We start from the raw sequence: 20,545 nt of genomic DNA on the forward strand, positions 1-20,545 counted from the left end.
GATCCACCCCTGCTTGTTGATAAGATACTTGAGAATCCCCACTGGAATCGTCTGCATGTTCTACGACCCATTCTCCTGTCATCTCTCACCCTGTCTCAGACCCATAGATCAAGTTGATCAACTTCAAGCGATTGACCTTTTGTCGTAGCGGTCCCTAATATGTTTAGTAGCTGTTATTGCGACTTTTCGGTGGATTTAATGAATCCGTTATAACACCCGCTAATCGTTGTGATTTGTCTCTCTATAGTGTACAGTACGTCCTATTTTAATTAAATTCGATCTTTTGGCGAACGTCAGTTATTTCTCCTGACCTTTAAGTTCGGTATTTCAAAGAGTCTGCGAATTGATAGTACAATTTATAGTGATCAAATTAATTATGCATTAGACCAAGCGGTAATTACTGTTACTCAACTAGCTTTATCTGATGCGTTTTGATGAATTGTTAGATTCTGAGTGCCTCTATATCTATAGTTACATGTATTTTAGCTGACTGCCAATGGGTAGATGATAGCTGTGTAAGAGTATGAAGGAATATATTGCATTCGATTTGTATGCCATTCCTACTCTTTCGACACTGGGTTTAAAATTAAAATCAGTGCCTTCTTATTAAAGCATCCGCTGCTGTGAATTTAACGAGCTACAGCTGAGGGTTTTGTACGCATTAGTCCTCTGTCTGTACACCATTATTACTTTTGTCAGTGAATAAGATTGAAATATAGTATATAAGTACATATTCTAATTATAGCATTCACTACTTTGAATTTAACGAGCTGCTGAGAGTTCCGTACGTACATCAGAAGTAGGGTAAGTCCGTTCACTCAGGAAGCTTTTCACGATAAAACAAAAATAAACAAGGAAATTAACTGGCCGTCAGAAAAAGGAATCCTGGCGTTTGTTCTTATGTCATACATACTTTGTGTATATACATGTAATTAATTTTTTTCAGGGATTCTACTGGAGGAGACCCCATTACTTCCCTGTTGTGTGCCGACTGTGTCCGTCTTTTTTGTTCTGTATTGTTCTGCCGGGGCAATATGGATAGGATCACGGTAACATTATGACCGAGTTACACCCAACATGAAGTTAGAGGTCACAATACACATAGTGTATTCAATGAATATTTAATTTCTTTTTGGCAAAAAAATAAAGTTTTCCTTTCTTTTCTACACGAATCAGGAAGAAAACGTCAACGAAGGAAGATTTTCCAAAGTTAGCTCTATATAACTACATGTATATAGGGTTTGGTAGTTTGTAGTATTTGTTATATTACTTAAACATAATTATTACATCTCCTTTCTTTTATGCTTTGACTAGCTTGAAAAAAACAAGACCTCAATGATTCTGATATCTGGACAGTACCCGCATGCATTCTCAAAGACACGTTCTGATATAGATGTACAAATATAAATGTATGTAAAACAACAATCGAATTATCTTATCAATTCTTTCAAAAACGTAAACTTTTTATTTAAGTATAAATCAAAATAAATAAATGTATGAATTAATAGATTAATGGTATGACAAAACAAACTCCAGCGTATTTCGTCAGCTTCAACAAACTAACAGAGGTCAAAGTCCAACAAAGCTTCAGATATTCACTCGATGTCGTGAGCAAGTTCGAGTAAAAAATAAAAGTTAGTGAAATAAATCATGTTTTCCTTTGTTTTTAGTAGTTTCAGCGAAAACAAAGCACTGAGCATTAAAAAGAATGGACGGAAAGCACGTTATTCTTTGACAAAGCAGCCGACCTGAATGCATATTGTTTAATTTCCCAAGTCTGAATTTTTTGCGTTGGTTTGGAGATTGATTCCATGATTTAAATCAGTCTATCAAATCAATAGCCTTTGATAGCAATTAAAGATTTGTTTTAAAACAGTGCATCAAAGTTAAATTATAACAAGATGGTGAAGAGTTTGTTAGCCCAATCACTCCAAGTCTCAGCTTATAAACATGACAGGTTGAATGATTTTCTCTCCCAAGTGAATATTAACATGGCCTGAACGCCATTTTTGGCTCGATCATCGTGGCGTGCCCGTGCGTTGCGTTCAAGGACATAATCCTGCTGCGTCGTTGGCTACGCCATGTGACGTCTGACGTCATATTCTTTATCATAAATTGAATTGTCTCACAATGCCTTCATTTCTGTGACGTCATATAACATTAGAACTAATATTAGTACCAGCGTTAAGGTGAGAGAGTTCGGTCGGTAAGTTAGAGAACCCGTTTCCGGTGTGGCTGTGGTGATGATGATGCTGATTGTTCATCATCATCTCTGAATTGCTGACCGGCATTTCGTCCTCCCACTCGCTCACTCCCCGGCACAACTTACACGTTAAAATACGCCGAAACGCCGTCTTGAAAGACTTGTTGAAGTTATAGTACAAAAATGGATTCAACATAGAGTTCAGATACCCTAGCCATAGCGCTATAGTCCACGGTAGGTACTCTATCTTGTGACCAATTATAGGGTCTATTATGTTCATGATGAAAAATGGAAACCAGCACACACAGAAACACCCCATGATGATTCCTATAGTTTTAGCGGCCTTTGTTTCGTGCTTGAACTTACTGTTCCTACGCTTGCAATGGACGGACGCCTCCAAACTACGAATATGGCGCGCCTGCGTCCTAGCAGCGAGGTAAATCTTCACATTGGAAATGATCATAAACACTGCGGGAATGTAGAAAGCTATAGTGGAACAAATGATAGCAAACGGTATGTTAACAATCAGTGCACAGACAGAATCTCCTAAGCAGTAGATATAGTCCTCTATCCCGATGTGGTTCCATTTCTTCAGGATCGGGATGTAAGCAATGATGGCCGGGAGAACCCAGCAAGAAGCGACCATAGTCGCCACGATCTTGTTGTTGAGGCGTTCGTGGAGAAATGGCCGACAGATGGCCAAATAGCGATCTACGGCCAAACATGACAAGTGCATGATAGAAGAGGTCGTGGACATTACGTCAAAGCACGTGTAGATAGTGCAAATAGTCGGTCCTAGGTCCCACTGGTTGTTGTTGATTTGGAGGTACACCGCAAACGGCATCACCAATATGGCCACTAGAGCGTCGGCGACGGACAGGGATACGACGAAGACATTGGTGATCGTCCGCAGACGTTTGTGGGTGAAGACGGCCACGATAACCAACACATTGCCGATCAGAGTCAGGACCGGAAATAACGACAGCACCAGTCCTATCAGGACACGCGTGTCATAGATATAGTGGGGCGGCGGGCCCGCCTTGTCGGCTAACTCGGCGGTACAGTTGGGGGATGTGCTAAGTGAATCGTTGGACATTCCGTCATCAACATCATTAGCTAACAACAAACAGAGTATCTCAGTTCAGCGGCGGCGGCGGTAAGCCTTTTTACTTCAGTCGAATATTACTGGTGACGTTAATTTTCATCAGAAGGAACCACTTCAGCCTCTTCAGCAGAGTTATCTCCTTTGTTTCACTTATAGAGCGATGCTTATCTACAACCTAGCTCTTCTAACACTTGATTTAATGTCAGGTACTTTACACAATGGAAACATTTCTTTTCTTCTGGCGTGATCATTAACCCAACTTTTCTTTTTAATTCGCAATTTTCTTCCAATATAGGTTCATCAGTTTGTTAAGGATTCCATTAGGCAGCAAAGGTTCCTATTTGTACAGCAGTGGTTTGTTAACGCGCCAGTCCGCCTAATGACTGGGCAAATTTTTTTTAATATCGACTTGCTGATTGTTCCTCTAATTGGGAAAGCTTCCTGGGCAATTTTTCCGCACGGGTTTATGACGATTTTCCTTCCTCAGTACAGACGGTCGTCTTACCTGAAATTGAAGGTAAAATCAACATTAATGTGGCTATAATGGATAAAAATGGACGTACAAAACAACCCAATTTCGTGCGAAAAACTACATTCACAAACAATTAATTTATCCAAAGGCTCGCTAATCTGTAAGGGTTTGTCACTGACCATCACTCAAGTTGACCAACGGTGAAAAGAAAGTTGGAAGCACTTTTAATCACTATGGTTCCCTCAAAGTATTCGTATGCAAGAACCCTGCAAGCTTTGAGACAATTATTTTAAATCTTTTACCCGGCTTTGAGGTGTACGTGATTTTTTGGATTGCACCAGTAAGTAGGACAGCCATTTAAAGCTTCGTCTCCAAAGATTGTCTGTTTTGTTATGTAAAATGAATGCTATGTATTTTAACCATTGAAATTAATTCTAAATCCCTGTGTTTTAGTGGGAGCGGGGGCCACTACGGGCAACCTTTGTCAAGACAAGGAAGATAAAACAAAGACATCAAATATAAATGGTCTGATTCATTAAACATGATATTGCGATAAGGGTCTGGGAGCTAGACCAAGAAGACACTGCCATGCCGGCGGGGCACCATCCGAAAATTCACCGATCCCTGCCCTTTGATGGCGCTTCACGTCGCATTTAACGCCATCGCTAAAAGAAATACTTATTCCCAAATAATCTTACTTGAATAAAAGAAAACAAATATCTTTAAAAAATCAAATTACAGAACGAAATCACTTAACTACTTTCGTCAGAAGTCACCGTGTCTCCGGGTTTAATAAGAAGCATTCCTTTTATTGCATCCTTAATTTGTCTCATGAATATCGAATATCGTTCTTCCCCACTACAAAAGAATGGGCCACGCAAAGATGATATATCAACGATGAATGGGGAAAAAATCAGTCGTTTATTTTTACGATGTCTTACGAGGAAATTGACAGATTTGTAAGGCGTGCCTGGAGACGTAGAAATTTTACACACTTATACAAGATCAGGTTTCTGTAGATCCAATGTACATTGAATCCAAACCTTTCAGTGTAGAAAGTGCGCGGTTTAAAAAATAGGTATACAAAAGAAAGAATGATATCTTAATCATAAATAATTGTAAGAAGGAGACCCTGTCTTTTATACATATATACAGCTCTGAACGTTCAGGTCAAAAATACATTCTCTAGAAATAGAATTTTTCGGTTGGCTTTAAATTTTCAATACATAGGAAACCAATCAGAACAAAGGATTCTTCAAATAAAATTTGATACAAATATCGGTCTCTGTGCCGGCAAAGTTAAATTAAATGTTTTTGCAGCAATTTGCGAATGAATAGACGTTCGTTAAAAGTCACTGGGTCGGAAAACATAGGCTCGTAATATTCAAAGGAAAATATTTTGATGCGTATACGGGGTTGTGTATTGCTTGTTTCCCTGAAATAATAATTACGCTGCAATCAATCTACGGTATATTGATACTCAAGGCCTCCACAGAGCGTAATACCACAGAAATCCCCAATCTTGCGAAGATCTATATAGAACCGTAATTTGTGGAACATTCTGGGATTAACAATGATCCGAGAAATTAAATACTCTGCTCATCGACAAATTCTATTAATACATTACACAACACTGTACAAATACTATTACTTTCTCACAAAGGTTGCAAATTCTGTGTAAACATAACTTGGATACCCATGTTCTTGGGAGCGAGCCACGGTACAGATTCGGGGAGGGGGTGCAGGGAGCCTGTAAACGTCGCTGGGCCGGTATCAGACTCTGGGATCTACATCATGCTTCTACCAACACAAGCCTTCAGATCTCATAACAACATAACTTACATAATAACAATGTGCCTGCCGCCAACCGTTTCATTATCCAGTCTTTTATTGGCCTGCACTGCACTGTAGAATTACATCTGAACACTTATAGTGTGCTCGTGTAAACAATCAATTAACCCACTCTGGCCAAAACTAAGAGGTCAATGGACCACCTTGCTAGCCTGGTCTATCTTTCACACTGATTTAAGTTAGTCTTGTCAGAATGCATGTATTTTCTTTAAAATCTTGTACTACATGCCACTGAAAAAACATCGAATCACGGTAGAGTCTTCAGTGTCCATAGAGGCTCAATATACGTATATTTCATTAAAGAACACATGTCCACAATATTTCTCTCCAGATAAAGTACAAGTTATTGACAAGAGCAATGAACCCTACAAAAGCGAAATGATTCTCTCAGTTTATGTGTACACAGTATTATTGTCAGGACTTCTATGGGTATTGAGTATTGGGGATCATTGTAAAACAGGACGTCAGGTTGCAACTACATTTTGTTAGACACTTACCCCGAGCTCTAATGTTACACTGAAGAAAATCCGGTGAAATATTGAATAAATATCAGAAGGCTATAGAGATAGCAGAAACGACATGTTGATTGTCTGCCGATGTTAAATACTAACGGATGTCGATAAACCCACCATGTAAATCGACCAACCCGACAAGTTAAAGGAAAATTAACACATACCGTGCACTCTAGAGACCCCTAGGCCCAAAGAATATTCAAAGATAGAGAAAATATGCTTGCATTGTTGTGTATATACATGTCTGTAAACACTGAACCTAACAGCCATGATGTATGATCCACAGAGAACCGAGATGAAGTGCTGAGAAACTCAATAATAGAGACCAGAGTTGCCATTTCAAAACTATATATACATGTACTCTGTAATACAAGTACTTTGAAATTATTTGTACTCTTGAGATCGAACTCAGGGGGGAGCAAACTTTTGTAAAACTAGGCCAATTGCTAATATAATGTTTTCTTAGCCGTTCCCAGACGATGTATCATTACACGGCATCTCGCCACCTAGTAAGACTTAGATCTTCCACACACCTGGAATCGCTGCAACAACTTAAACAAATAGCAACTGGTTTCCTTTTTTACTTTGTACCCACCATTTTGATTTTCAGGAGAACATTTTTCTGTGTCGTTGAGATTCTTTTCAAGTAGAGAACCCCCTACGGGTGATGCTGGGAATTCTCCATGGAGTGTACTATGTCTAATAGATCGCGCGAGAAGGCACCTGAGCACCCAACTATCAGTGACCATCACTGAGTTAGTACGCTTAGATACTGACAATCGACAGAGCATCGGCAGTCCGCAGTATATTTGGATGCTGTGTGTGGAGATAGGAATTCCGTGTTATGATAAATCACGGCGAGTAGTAACAGCTTACTGTGACGAGCAAATAACGCGGTAATGAGATCCTAACGAGAAGCAATAACTTGAAGTGGTGGCGAAGGAATGAGGACGACAACGTCAGGCGTCCTTAGCTACGTTACGTCATCAGTAAATCTCATCTGAATAAAATTATCGACAAAACGTCTTCAGATAGGATGAACACTGAACCCATAGAGGGTCGTGCCAGGCGGGGGTTCAGTGAACATGTGTATCAATACACAACTGATTAGATATAAGCGTGTATCACGACAAGAATGCCGAGAATTTCTTGGAAACTTTGATGTAATGTTACAAAGCAGGGAATTCTCTCTTAAATATATAATATTTTCCAAATGCTTTATACTGTTGTTTCTAAAAACGCCGACCATCGTAAAATCTTACGTTCACACGTGACGTAACTGGTCAGAGTTGAACCCAAAGTAAATTGAGGAGCTATCTTATTCGTATTTGATGACCCTGTCATTGATGTAGATGGGATTTAGATCGTACAGCGTTTACCACGACACAAGACCCTCACAGCCAATCGTTAAATCAATCCTACTTTAATCTATACATCCTTTTTTGAACGTTTACATGAAAGACATCCAGCCTTCAGCAGTTTACGGAGTCTTTGCTCCTGTATGTAAGATAATGGGACAATTGTAATTAATGGACGAGTTCGAAAACAGTCCATCAGCAGTACAGAGGAATACTAGTTCTCTACAAATTACACCTTTAATTCAAATTTCCGCAGCAGATTTTGGGGTTAAGAAATTAATTAGAAACCCCCAAACGCCTGTAAATATGATTCACGATGTAATACATATCTACTGAATTAAGCAACTTGGATCGTTTTACCATTAATCACTTTTGAATTTACTTACAAATTATGGGGTTTTCTTACTCTTAAATTTTAATAAGCATGTTAAATCAAAAGAGCCAATCTTTATCTTTTTTCCGGTAATTGATTACGACGCCTAAAATTCATCTAAGAACTCACCCTATGTGTGTTATAAATATTCCCTGAACCATAAATAAGCCCCGCTGCCGTGTAAAATGAATCCAATGCGGTAACAAGGAATCTGGCCGTTCTGAGAGTTATGCCGAGCGCTCCGATGTTAGCGTCAGTGAACCAATGTCCTCGCCTCAGCAGCCGCTGGCTCACAGGTAACGGTCGATACTAAGATTGAAAAGTCCAAATCAAGAAGTTTATTGAAAACTTCTTTTCTTACGCCGTCGTTTCTTATAGTTTAATTTCCTCTATTCTTTTCACCACAACACGCACAGTTTTGTCAATTTTTAAAGGTAGGTTAACTATTACATTTTATTTAAACTTCCGAGAAAATTGAAGTACATGTTGAATCACGAGCATTCAGATCTAATAGTATTTGGTAGGCGATATAGGGCATAGTCTATATAGTATATTTACAGCAGGAAAGATATTGCATTTGAGAATGTTTAGTAGCGCAACGGGAAGAGTTCATTCGTGTGTGCGTCTACCCGACGCTGCATGTCTATAGACTATTGGGGGAGGTTCACATTTTAAATGGATTATGGATATAGACTGATTACCACATATCTTATATAGAGTGCATATTGATTACATATTCCCATTAATAATCTACTCTATACACGGTGCATCACTGCTGTGCACGATGAGTATACTATACTTACATTGTACAAGTAAACACTTTAATTTCTTCATTCTTTACTCGGTCCCCTCAAATCTTGCAAACACCCCCCCCCCCCCCCCCCCCACTTACACCACAAGTAACTTCTATCGAATCTTTAAAGCATTACATTACCCAGATACACAAAACATTTTCAAATTTTACACCCTGGTGTTGAAATAAGAGATTTTATACGTTAAGATATAAATGTTAGACAATAGCAGTAGGATTGTGTAACACTAAAATGATGTAATCAAGTACCAAGTCAATTCAGAGTTCTGCATTCCATAAACATTAAACATTTATAAAAGTAGCAAGGACCTGCTACATAAATAGCAGAGAGAGAGAGAGAGAGAGAGAGAGAGAGAGAGAGAGAGAGAGAGAGAGAGAGAGAGAGAGAGAGAGAGAGAGAGAGAGAATAGTCCTGAATTAGTTCTAATTCTGAAGTAAAAATTGATTTATGAGTAGTGTTTTTCATGAACATTGCACTTCAATGAATATCTAATTTCTTGGATTTTTTTTATCTTTTGAGATGATCACGAAAGTTTATCTCGACAACGAAATCAACGAACATTGGTATACAACAAATTTTGATGAAACCACAGAATACAAGCAAGTTAAAGGGACTTGGACACAATTTAGGATCAACATTTCATTTTCCATTTTTCAAGTACAAAATGGTTTACTTACGCATTTTAAATTTTGAATGTTAGAAATCAAGTTATAAGTGAGATACAAGGGTAAGATTTCATTGTTAAGTAAACAAAGCTCGAGTCTTATATCTGTTTACAAATAATGTAAAATTACCATTTCTTTGACAAAATGACTCGTGGCAAACAAGATAAAATGATTCAATTCGTTCATAAATAATATTATCAACAGAAGAAAGCAACGTTTATTTGAATCTCATACCAATAACACACATATGTATACAAAAACAAGGCTCGAACTTTGTGTATAAAACAAAGAATTTCAAACACTGTATCTGGCTTATAACTCTATATTTGACTTTTAAATTTTAACAAAGCATTAAAAATACCCATATTGACCATTCTAAACATTAAAAATGGAAATAAAATTTGAAGTTCTGAGCTCAAATCATTTCTAATCCCCTTTAAAATCGTAGGTTCAGTTCATTAAAAAATCTAGAAAACTTTGTTTCAAAGAGATACTTTTCAATCCCATACTACATTATACTACATATTGTCAATAGGAAATAATTCTTGTAGACGCATCAATGCAATTATAATCCTGCAGAAGACGTCAAGTTCCCCATCCCTTCCTGATTAATTGTGTCCCTGGTCGTATTAGAACAAAATTGGATAACAATATGATATCGATACATTTTTTGTGAAGATATGTGTGATCCGTTCACACTCCTGGCGTTGATAAGATGTCGTATTTTATGGGCAACTATCAAATTCAAATAAAAACACACAAATCCTACCTGGAAGCAAGAAATCCTCGCGCATTACAAAAGGTTTTCATACCAAACAGATAAAGTATTGCACAATTGCAAACAGAACGTACGTAATTATGTAACATGCAGGGGTGACACAAAGTGTGATACAAAGAAAGCTACACTCGACCGACTAGCACTGTAATCTGTTGTATGGCATAGAAATATCAAAAATCAAGATCGATACGGCCTTTACAAACCTAAGGACTCAAAGCTATCGTCAAATTTGATAACGTGTGCAGTGATTAATAGATACCATTATTAATTGTAAATTAAACACCGTGGAACTCTAATCACGGCCATTACAGAGTCTCATCCCGCCGAACAGCGGTCGGGTATCACGGAAATAAAGCAATGACGTTGCCAAATCGGTATTTTATCGGAACAGTTCCGGATTCCGGTTCTATTTTTCTTCTTGTTTTATAACCCCGTACAAAATGTAGAAAAATGTAGATAAGTTTGAAGCAAATCATTATAAAGTAAACTAGTGCGTGGCAAAGTTAAGTCTAGTTGCTTCAAAAGACGTAAAAAGGTTTCAAATATTTTCTTGATCATTAACCAAAACTAGATTGCGCCCTTGTGCGAGTGAGAGGAATCTTTAATAACGAATCCATTATTCCTGGGGATTAAACAGCAGACTTGTAATGTACCGCTATGATCAAAGTCTTGATATCATCTTGCTTATTTCATGTGCTCCACAAAACTCTTGGCAACTGGTTTTTCTCAAACATCGGATGGGTTTTCGTTTTCTTCTTTCTTTTGTAGACTTAAAGTGCGTCTCAAATACGATGTATGCAGTCAAGAAACTTAAACATAAATAAAGATGTAGTTTCTGATTGTTTTGATCTAATAAAATTGTGATAAAATCAAAATAAAATAAAAAGGTGTTTAAAGAAGAATTTATAGTCATTTCTTTCATGCGCAACCTTGACCTTCATGCGTGATTGGAGAAGGTGAAGTACATTGTACTTATGGACGATCTCTCTTAGCAATTACAAAAACTGGGCAACCTCTTACAGTAAATCACAAAATACAACAGAAATGGGCCCAGAAACCGTGCAATAAAAACATAAAAAAAACTCTTAATTACACGGAATAGTTAAGAAGGAATGCTTATTTCCTATTACCAGAATTATGTTTGCGTTTATGCGATGGAGGGTGCAGCATGTATTGTGCGTGTTGCCTAGAGATTATTACACAATTGTCATGGTGCTCCAATGTTACTGTAAAAATTTACACACAGAACAAGAAACAACTCGCTATCAGCAATGTTTTGCCCACCCCCTTCAACTCGCTTGTTTATCACTACCGGCATGTTATTTGTTCTTATGCTATAAATCTAATACTAAATGTTATTATTTTCGGAGATAACTAAACGGTGGTGTTGATACTTAATTACTTAAGGGGATAAAATTACATCTAATGTAAAATAAATGTAATAAATTGAAATGAAACGTAGGCAGTGTACTATCGTTTGTACTGCATAAATGATTCAGCGAGTTGATTATTTCAATGAATACATATATGTACATGTACTTATAATAACTCGGGACTGGTGTCTACAGAGCGAAGATTAGATGGCATTGATTTATAAAGATGATGCCAAAAACAGGTCTATCTTCATATTGCACCTGCTGTATTCTTCAATAAAAGATAAAGCCTGCTGGAAACACATTGAGTTCATTGACAAGGTCTCAAATGTTCGGACAAATATCGAAGTCTATTCAAATATCGCTGCATCTTTCCCTTTTTTCAATCTTATTACTATATAGACACAAGTGTCTTCAAAAGAATATCGATTTTTTTCTAATGCTTACTTACATATTGGATCTAGCTAAATTTACAAATTTGATAGAATCATCCTAAATCAATTAAAGATGTCCCCTATTATACAGTATTCATACTCACTTAGCTATTGTCAGCATCCCCCGAAGTTGTAAAAAGCACTTCCCAATAAAATACACCAAATAATCTGAAAATAGTAAATGAAAACCCCAGTAATAACACATAACACAAACACAATTATGACTCTTCCTTTCCCAAGGGCCTATATAAAATTTCAATTATTAATGGCCTCTTCAAATGACTGTCGCATTTTTTTTTCTATGGAATGTCCATAAAAAAAATATCGCCATAGTTATATCTTGAGATATATGCAATCTGTGAATCAGCTTAGCACCCCTCTATGTCCATAATTCTTACGGCGTGAATTCCGTGAATTACAAATTGATTTGCGTTGAATGAATAAAACATAAGTTCACTTTTGTAAAAGATTATTGATGATTCGAATTTCCTCAGATAGAGATTCTTTCATCGATGGACATTCCTCTTATGCTTTGATGTCATCATCAATATTTCATGCTACTTGTTCATAACTTCATTTAGTAGGCTTACCCAAAATGGCAAATGGAATTGGTATGAATAGCATGAAGTAGAATAAAACTTATTTTCATCGAACAACATGCAATTATAACTGTGTCCTGTTATGGCATACACCATTAAAAGCTTAAATTACCATTCTATAAAAATGCTTGATTATGTAACGTCTGACCCGGAAACATAACAAAATATTGAACTTCATGAAAGTGAATCCAAGATATATGGCCCCTTCATCTATGTTAACCTATCAGATTCTTTTTCATATCAAAACAAACCTCATACTGATATAATACAACAGCATTCACTTCGACGAATGTGTAGAGTTTCAAATGCAAATTTGATTGCTACAAAATGAAATGATACCTATTTAAGACCATAAGGTCAGTGTAGAGCAGCCATGTTGAAAAAAATTCCCATAATATTCACTGACGTCAGTCACTCTGTGACGTCATATTGTTAGTAAAAGAAAATGTACCAGGCAGATAGAAGTATTCCGAACCATTTTAACTTTTTAAAAAAATTTAATTACAAACTATTACGCAGTTATTCTAAGATCATTTGTTTTATTTCACTTGAACCTACAAAATTGAGAGAACTCGTATTTTAACACCCCAACAAGAAATATTACGTCATGTGCTTTTTTGTTAATGTTAGATCGTATTTTATATGCAGAAAATATTTATTATTCATAAATCATGATTTATAGAAATTCCAGATTTATTCTTATTTATCAGACATAAAGTCAGACTCCTTTTAGAGATTTATTGGTGGGTTGTTTTTTTTATCATGGCACTGAAGATTGTTACAAGTTTACAAACAGAGGGTGTTTGTTTATTGATCCTAGTGAATAGACATTCACCCTGGTTCGTCTTGCTTCTCTGATCAGGCATTTTGCACTCTTTTCTTGCGTTTTTATAGATTAATATCAATCTTTAATGCAGCTGAAGCAAATGTTTACCCATTCTTCTTGATTTATACTTCCGAGGCACGTGAAATGTGAATCACGTGACCACTTTAATTGTTACCACATGGTTTATTACATACCTACTAATGAACAAATATTGCGCTTTTGTACAATTAGTATTCTTTTTCCCCCATCGTTTATCAGAACGACGAGTTTTTAGGTTACTCTAACATTCAAATGCTAATTAACGAACGTTCTCCATGAGTATATAGACAGACGAAGAGGGTTTTTTAAGTTGAAATGGCAAGAGTGTCATCATTCCGGGACCGTGGTGGCTTGTTTACCTCTTTGATCTATTCGTACATGTATAAATCATACCAATTAATTGCAACAATAATTACCAAAGCTATATGAAACTGCCAACAAAAAAGTAATAATGATATGATACATAAAAATACATGGACGCGAATGAAAAACCACACCCATGCATACATTTTGTGATCATAATGGCCAATATCAGAGCTTTGGGCCAATAACTTGTGAACTCTATTGAATGATCTGGGTTCCGGTCTGGAACTCTTGACATCCAGATTCTTCGTTCTCTTGTATTCTTGTTTTCCTCTGAGAGATATTGGGTGCTTGCGCAAAATTAAGAAAATCAACTTCGAGTATTTTTTTTCTTCGTTGTTATAACCGAATGTTTATTGTTTATTTTGAGAGATATAAGGTTTAAATTTAGATTAGAGTTATTTGGACATCTTTGCATGCTGTACTAGTTAAAGTGGCACGGTGACTAAAAATAGATGTTTTAATTTTTGATTATGACAACGGAAATAAAAAGAAATACACAAAATTTCATCATACGCAGGTTTAACGCACCATAAGTCATCACCTATTAATTTACAGGTCATTAAAACTCATCCGGAAATTGCACATGTAAACAAACCGAGTTGTTTTGGACATTGCAATGGTTTAGTGTCACGTGATTGTGATTTCTGTCTAAAAATAGTTACAATGGGATTGACACACTGATAAAAGAATTCGAACTTGAAGTTATTCGATGTCTGCATGTGGTAAGAAATATGTACATGTATTCATAGAGAATGCATCTTAATAAATATATAGTGCTTGAAGACATCATGTTTCAATGAGAGGTTTCTGGCTCACAATGTATGCCACGCTGCAGTATTTACAATCCCCTGCGCTTGCGTGGGCTATGAAGCGGAAGGAAAACTCAATATTTTTGTGTTGGCCCAATGCGTAATTCTATTTTTCTCTTTCTAATTTGATTTATTTACTTTGGAACACCGTAATTTTTCAAAAGTTCATCTTTTCATATGATATATAAAATATGTGGTAATCGTGTAAAAATTCGATACTTGCTGAATCATGGCATTTGTGCGTCACCATGTCCCTTTTAAAACTACGATTTTGGAGTTCTGAACCGACAAATTTAACTGGTCTCCCAAATTTGATGTTGACTGGTCTACTAAGTCACATGTAGCTAATTGATAGCTGTTCCGTCTCAGCGGACTGGAAATAGCATAAGTCCTGGCTAGTTGCCTGTTATACACTAATACTTGCATCTATAGTGAATGGTACAATAGAGTAGTTTTTGACATGCAGGGAGTGGGGACAACATATGGTTTGTTGGACCCTCAGATAGATATGTTGTCCTCGGCATGGGCGTGAAGAATGAAGACTGCTCTTTTGTACATAACATGTCTAAATATAAAGTCCAAAATTTTTTACAATAAAGCAACTTTTCCCCTTTGGTTTTTTTAGTTAAAGAAGATATGAAAAACTTATTAGCAAGTGCATGTTGCATTACTTTTATTAAGGCAATAATATTAGAAGATATTAGAAGATATAGAAATCAAATCGTTTGCATTAAATTTTATTTATCTTTCCACGAATCCATGGCTTGTTGATTTGCTGTTTTGTAAACATCTGTTGTTCATCATAAAGATATTGCTTTAAAACCCCGATGATTACAAACAATTTAATTATTGTGTTAAAATATCGCGCAAACATATCAAACAGGAACTCCAATTTGGATCGGAACCAATCTCACACAGAGTGGAACTGATTTATGACCATATGTCAACAAAAACCTAGGGCTGGGGTTCATAGAGATCCCGGGTGAAACCTTAAATACCAGGAATGCCCAAAATTATGCAACTCTTCTCACCTTAAACACCCCCCCCCCCCCCCCGTATATTGAGTAAAAATCAGGCACGCAGCGATGGAACGGGGACAGGGAAGCGCCCCTCCCCTGCATGTCCCTCCAGTGGTGACTAGTCAAGGATAAAGAGGTCGCGTTATGGCAATCACGTGAGTATATGAGATGCTAATAGACAGGCACATCCCGAAAAAAATCCCCGTATGCTCGCGACGTATACATAGATTAAATAGGGCACGATTGTGTTTGGTATTTTTTCTTATCTTTCACCATGAAATAATTCGAGAAAAAAAAATTGGCATGAACTTTGTTTAGAAAGCTTCGAGAAAATTACTCTTATAGATAAATAGATCCGTGCAAGTTGATGAAATTTTAAAAAAAAGTATCCTACAAAAAAATCACAATATACTTCTCTTTTCAAAACTTGCAAATCAGAATTGTAGAGTCTGACAACGAGGTTATCAAAAACCTATATCAACATTACAGCAGGGAGGGATTGATCTTCGAACTCCGCTTTGATGCAGAATGATTAAAAATTACTTAAAACTGCATCGTTGCATAAATTCATAATCGTTCTATTTCTTTGAACACGGTGCGTTTATCTTTTCTCATTTTATTCCCTTCTGAAATTATGAATAAGAATACCGGGTGGTTATAAATTGAATTTGACGTTACTACATGGGATGTTGTTCGATGTACAATTATATTACAGAGCACCTTGACACTCGCCAGGCGGCGCTCTTTTCCTGGATTTATTTATCAGTGTTCACTCTGGATGGAAGATAGTGCACCTTTCCTGCGGTGTATGCATTTAGTGCGACCCCTTGACAGATACCAGAGTGTTCGAATGCTAATACCAGACTCTGTCATAACAAAAACGGCATGTTTCATCACTGGACGTGCATGCATTCTTTAATCCTCTCAGCTTCACTGCCGATCGTCAGATAGGAGTCAAGATGGGTGTAAAATATAAGCCCTTTATTACATCATTTATTAGTTGTTTCAGCGATGGATGCATATACTTCAATCGCTGGCACCTGCCTACTCATCGTCTTTATTATAGAAATATTGACATATTTTTATAATTAAACGGCGATAAAGTTTTCGAAGTTGATTATGTTTTATTTCAACAGAAGATTTACGTGTGAGATATGTTATTGCAAATTCGTTTGGAGTTTTGATCTTTGAAGAAAAGCATGAGAGATCAAATTAATACCCCATTGGCAAAGACGAAGAACTAATTTAGTCAATACGAGGAATACTGTTAATGTTCCTGAGAATATACCGAGTCCCGGAAGGAATTAGCTAACAGACAGAACCATCGGTACCGTCTTGTGCATAATTTATCAGGCAGGGGACATTTATTGGTTGTGGGGAGGGGAGAGGGCTGGGTTCCAGATTCACAGGAGAAAACCACTATACATAAATCACTCTACAAGGAGACAGCCGAAACATGCCGGACAATACGCAGATATACCGAGTAGATTTTTATATTTATTGTATACAGAGCAGAGTCCGGTTAATATTAAATTTGGTCAGCATGATATCCGGAAATTTAATTTACATGCATAAAACACGCAAACAGCAATAAGAGTTAAAAATATATCAAACATTTGTTTTTAAGAAACTAAACAATTACATGAAAAAATCGGTTTGCCATTTTGAATGAAGACAATAAATATAACCAATTTCAACCAAATTTGCTGAAGACAACGCTAAGTCTTTGGAAATTCTCATATACATCGAACTTTTCTTGGAGAAATTTCTAATTTGAGACATCTTTATTTTTTGCTTCTAGCTGAAATTGGATCGAAGACACTCAATGCATAAGTCATATATGGATATTAATTTCAAAATTAGCCGTGTTCCATCAATGAGACCTTGTGAAATTCATAGGCGTTCTCTGCATGGCTAGGCATGCAGCTAACACAACGTATCTCCCAGGTTGCATTAAAACTGTTAGGTAATAAAAATACCTTATAACCGATGTTCTGTTTCAGAATTATCTGTTACAATCTCACTGAGAGTTTGTTTCCTTCCAGAAAGCTTTTAAACGCCAAATTGTGTTTGTCCTGGTAACAAACTGCTCGTAAACAATTACTCATCTATCTAGTAATTTACTTACCCCCCCCCCCCCCCCCCCAACCACATAATAGAGAGTTCCTCCATGCGGCCAGATGACCTATAGTGTGATATAAGAGAAACTCTCCAGTACTTGGCGAAATCCCTGCTATATCACGAAACCTTCTGTCGTGTAGCTTCTGTGTATATATTAGTTAAATGACCTTCAGTTGGATGACCGTATGTCTGCGACCATACAAAACTAACCTCTAACTCCAAACCCAAACCCCCAACCCTCTCCTCAAATTTTCCCCTACTGCTACACAAAACACTATTGTTCATTGATAAGATTATAACAACTCTCTAAATTGATGTATTGGTGTTCAATCTTAAGTGTTTTCACAACAAAATTTGAACTAAAACTGATATACCTTCAAATCAATCGCGAATAATCTCATAGCATACCTTCTTGACAATTTGCAAGAAAATCAGTGAGTCCAGCAATTAAGTATAAAACACAATTTTTTCAAAAGTATTTCACAAAAGCAGTACCCATGTTATATTCTGACATTTATCTGGATGGGTTTCCCCGTCAAGGTGTACAGACATGCCTCCCTTAAAATAGATTGATGCTTTGCTTCGTCAATGTTTGCATTATTTAGAGAACCTGTTCCAATAGATTGCTGCTTCATTGACATATGATACAATTACAGGAACGGGGATAGTTAATGAAGACAGACGCAGAGTGATACAAAACAAATCCCGTACAGATGGCTAGTCTTTCTGTAGGAGAACACCAATTCATAACTCCGTTACTGGGGCACCCCCTGCATATGTCTGTTTTATAGCAAGTCCATTTCCGTGTGTAATGAAATAAATATTTAGGTTATTATTAAATGGCGAATCAAGAAGTACTACATTAATAGATAAGTATTTTCTCTACACTGTAAATTCAGTTATGAATAAAGTTTATTGTCATTGTCACTAGTAGTGTAGAACAAAGGGAGAGATACATGTAGATTGATTGAGAAAAAGGAAGAGGAAATTAAAGAGATTGAGAAAATTGGCAAAATATTAAATGTCACTTAACTCTTTTCGCGCAGTACACGTACCTACACTTGCCCCATGCCACTTGAACAAATCAACATGCACGCCCTCTATATAGCGTTTCATTACATCATTGCAATTAAAACAAAAAACTTTATGATTTTCTGGAAATCGTGCGATAAAGTCAGGAAATACCAGAGTTTCAAAAGTTATGATGAATATACTTACATCACAGAGCGGAACTTTAAGTATTCCGGAGTAGACCAAGAGTTATCACAGTACTTGAGGCCGTGGCAGCCAGAATCTAGTGTGCTTCATTTGGTACAATCAAACAAACGCATTAATGATCATGACAGTGACTGCATTCCTCTGTCTATCCCTCGTGTTGGCAGACCGAGTCAAGTAGCATCATTACATCCAAAAAGCCTCCACCAGATAACGTAGTACTATGGACGATGTGAGGTGAGGCTATTTATTCTCTTATTATAAGTTTCGCGTTGCCTTCTATCAATTTCTGCAGCGCTTCGAACGAACTGAGCCGAGATCACTGGATTTAATACAAAGCTTTGCTATCAAATGTAATTATTACGGCCTTCCAGGAATTTAATGCTCCAATAGTGATTTTCATTGCATCGTCTTTCTTATAGTTAACACCTTTGGTGGGGATCGACCGGGCTGGATCAAGCGGGGATCGTCCAAGGTGTTGGGAATCTTTGAAGAAGGATAAATTTATCAGTGGGCCACTGCACAGCAGCCAGCGTGTGCCAATGGAAGCCTCCGTTCTTTTCCCGAGGTCTTACTTATTGGACATTCCTCGAATGTTTTTGTAAAGTGCTCCTAATTATGTAAAAAGTCGCCCACTCTTCACTACAGATGTGCACAATCAACTCAAGGTTTTTTTCTTTACTCCGAAAGCGATGAAGACATAGCAGGCACACGTTCAGAGGAATTATCGAGTGTTGGGTTGCTTTTCTTCTGCTCTAGTAGACCTGGATTACATTTGCCATGGAAAAAAAGACCATGCTTTTTGTTTCCTTTTGATCTTATCAAATTACCATTTTTTTGAAAACAATATCCCCCAAAGCATATACAGACTACCTATAGATCTATATATATATATACCGGCTGTAACTGAATCGTGTCGCCGATTATAGTTGCCTATATCGATTATCATTTCAGGTAGATCAATACACTTTTAAAAAACATACCCAATCATGTTAGAAGTATTAAGGGTTTCGGAATCTCATGCTCTCACCTGATTGCTCTACTTTGATCTTTTGTGCGTATCCGGGAAAAAGGGAATATTGGAATGAAGTATGTATAGATTTTTTGGTTTATGAATAAAAGGAATAATACCTGGATAAGGCAGTGTTAAAATACATGCATATTCATTAACCTTCTAAATCATATTTCTTGTTTGATATCGAACTTTCAGAAGAAATTTGCTTGAGAGAAAGGCGATAATGTATTCACCCATGTTGACAAATCCAGGTATCTTGTTAAAAGGCCCAAATAGGTCACATACCAAATAACTGCAATCACGTTTTTAGGGGAGGTGGGTGTGGTGTGTGTGTGTGTGGGGGGGGGGGGGGGGTCTCTCACACAAAAATTACTTCAAGTAAACAAGAATGAGTATGGAGTCTATCGATGACAGGTTTATTTCATTCAGACATTTAATCAGGTATATTTGTGTTTTTCTCCTGGTCATATTTTACACACACAAAAAATCACTAACTATAATTAAACGCGTTATTTAATATGGTGAAGTGACGCACATCGCCGTAAATCAGGCCAACTTGATGTACGGTATCAATTTGACTTTAAGTCAATTGCCATTGCC

The 20,545-nt window shown here is 36.9% G+C and overlaps 1 protein-coding gene and 1 long non-coding RNA gene across 10 annotated transcripts; one reads left to right on the forward strand and one right to left on the reverse strand.

The window, feature by feature from the left end:
• Nucleotides 1-1,442: 1,442 nt before the first annotated feature.
• On the reverse strand, nucleotides 1,443-19,074 carry LOC105330597 (5-hydroxytryptamine receptor 4). Of its 9 annotated transcripts, XM_034471770.2 has the most exons (4): nucleotides 18,934-19,074; nucleotides 12,041-12,104; nucleotides 8,004-8,183; nucleotides 1,443-3,813 (listed from the first exon to the last, which is right to left on the reverse strand). In XM_034471770.2, exon 4 carries the CDS (start codon nucleotides 3,297-3,299, stop codon nucleotides 2,151-2,153), a length of 1,149 nt encoding a protein of 382 aa, XP_034327661.2. In that variant the 5' UTR covers nucleotides 3,300-3,813; nucleotides 8,004-8,183; nucleotides 12,041-12,104; nucleotides 18,934-19,074; the 3' UTR covers nucleotides 1,443-2,150. The 9 variants fall into 9 exon arrangements, with proteins under 9 accessions (XP_034327661.2, XP_011430667.3, XP_034327662.2 ...); XM_011432365.4 differs by lacking the exon at nucleotides 8,004-8,183; XM_034471771.2 differs by lacking the exons at nucleotides 8,004-8,183; nucleotides 18,934-19,074 and adding an exon at nucleotides 12,875-12,923.
• Nucleotides 19,027-19,705, forward strand: LOC109619037 (uncharacterized). The gene is made up of 2 exons (XR_002199871.3): nucleotides 19,027-19,167; nucleotides 19,353-19,705. It is a non-coding gene; the product is annotated as an uncharacterized lncRNA (long non-coding RNA).
• The last annotated feature ends 840 nt before the right edge of the window (nucleotides 19,706-20,545 follow it).

This window comes from Magallana gigas, chromosome 8, assembly GCF_963853765.1.
Source record: "Magallana gigas chromosome 8, xbMagGiga1.1, whole genome shotgun sequence".
NCBI classification, from domain to species: domain Eukaryota; kingdom Metazoa; phylum Mollusca; class Bivalvia; order Ostreida; family Ostreidae; genus Magallana; species Magallana gigas.

Coding starts and splice junctions, on each gene's coding strand:
- LOC105330597 (XM_011432365.4), bottom strand. CDS start 3,299: ATGTCCAACGATTCACTTAGCACATCCCCCAACTGTACCGCCGAGTTA.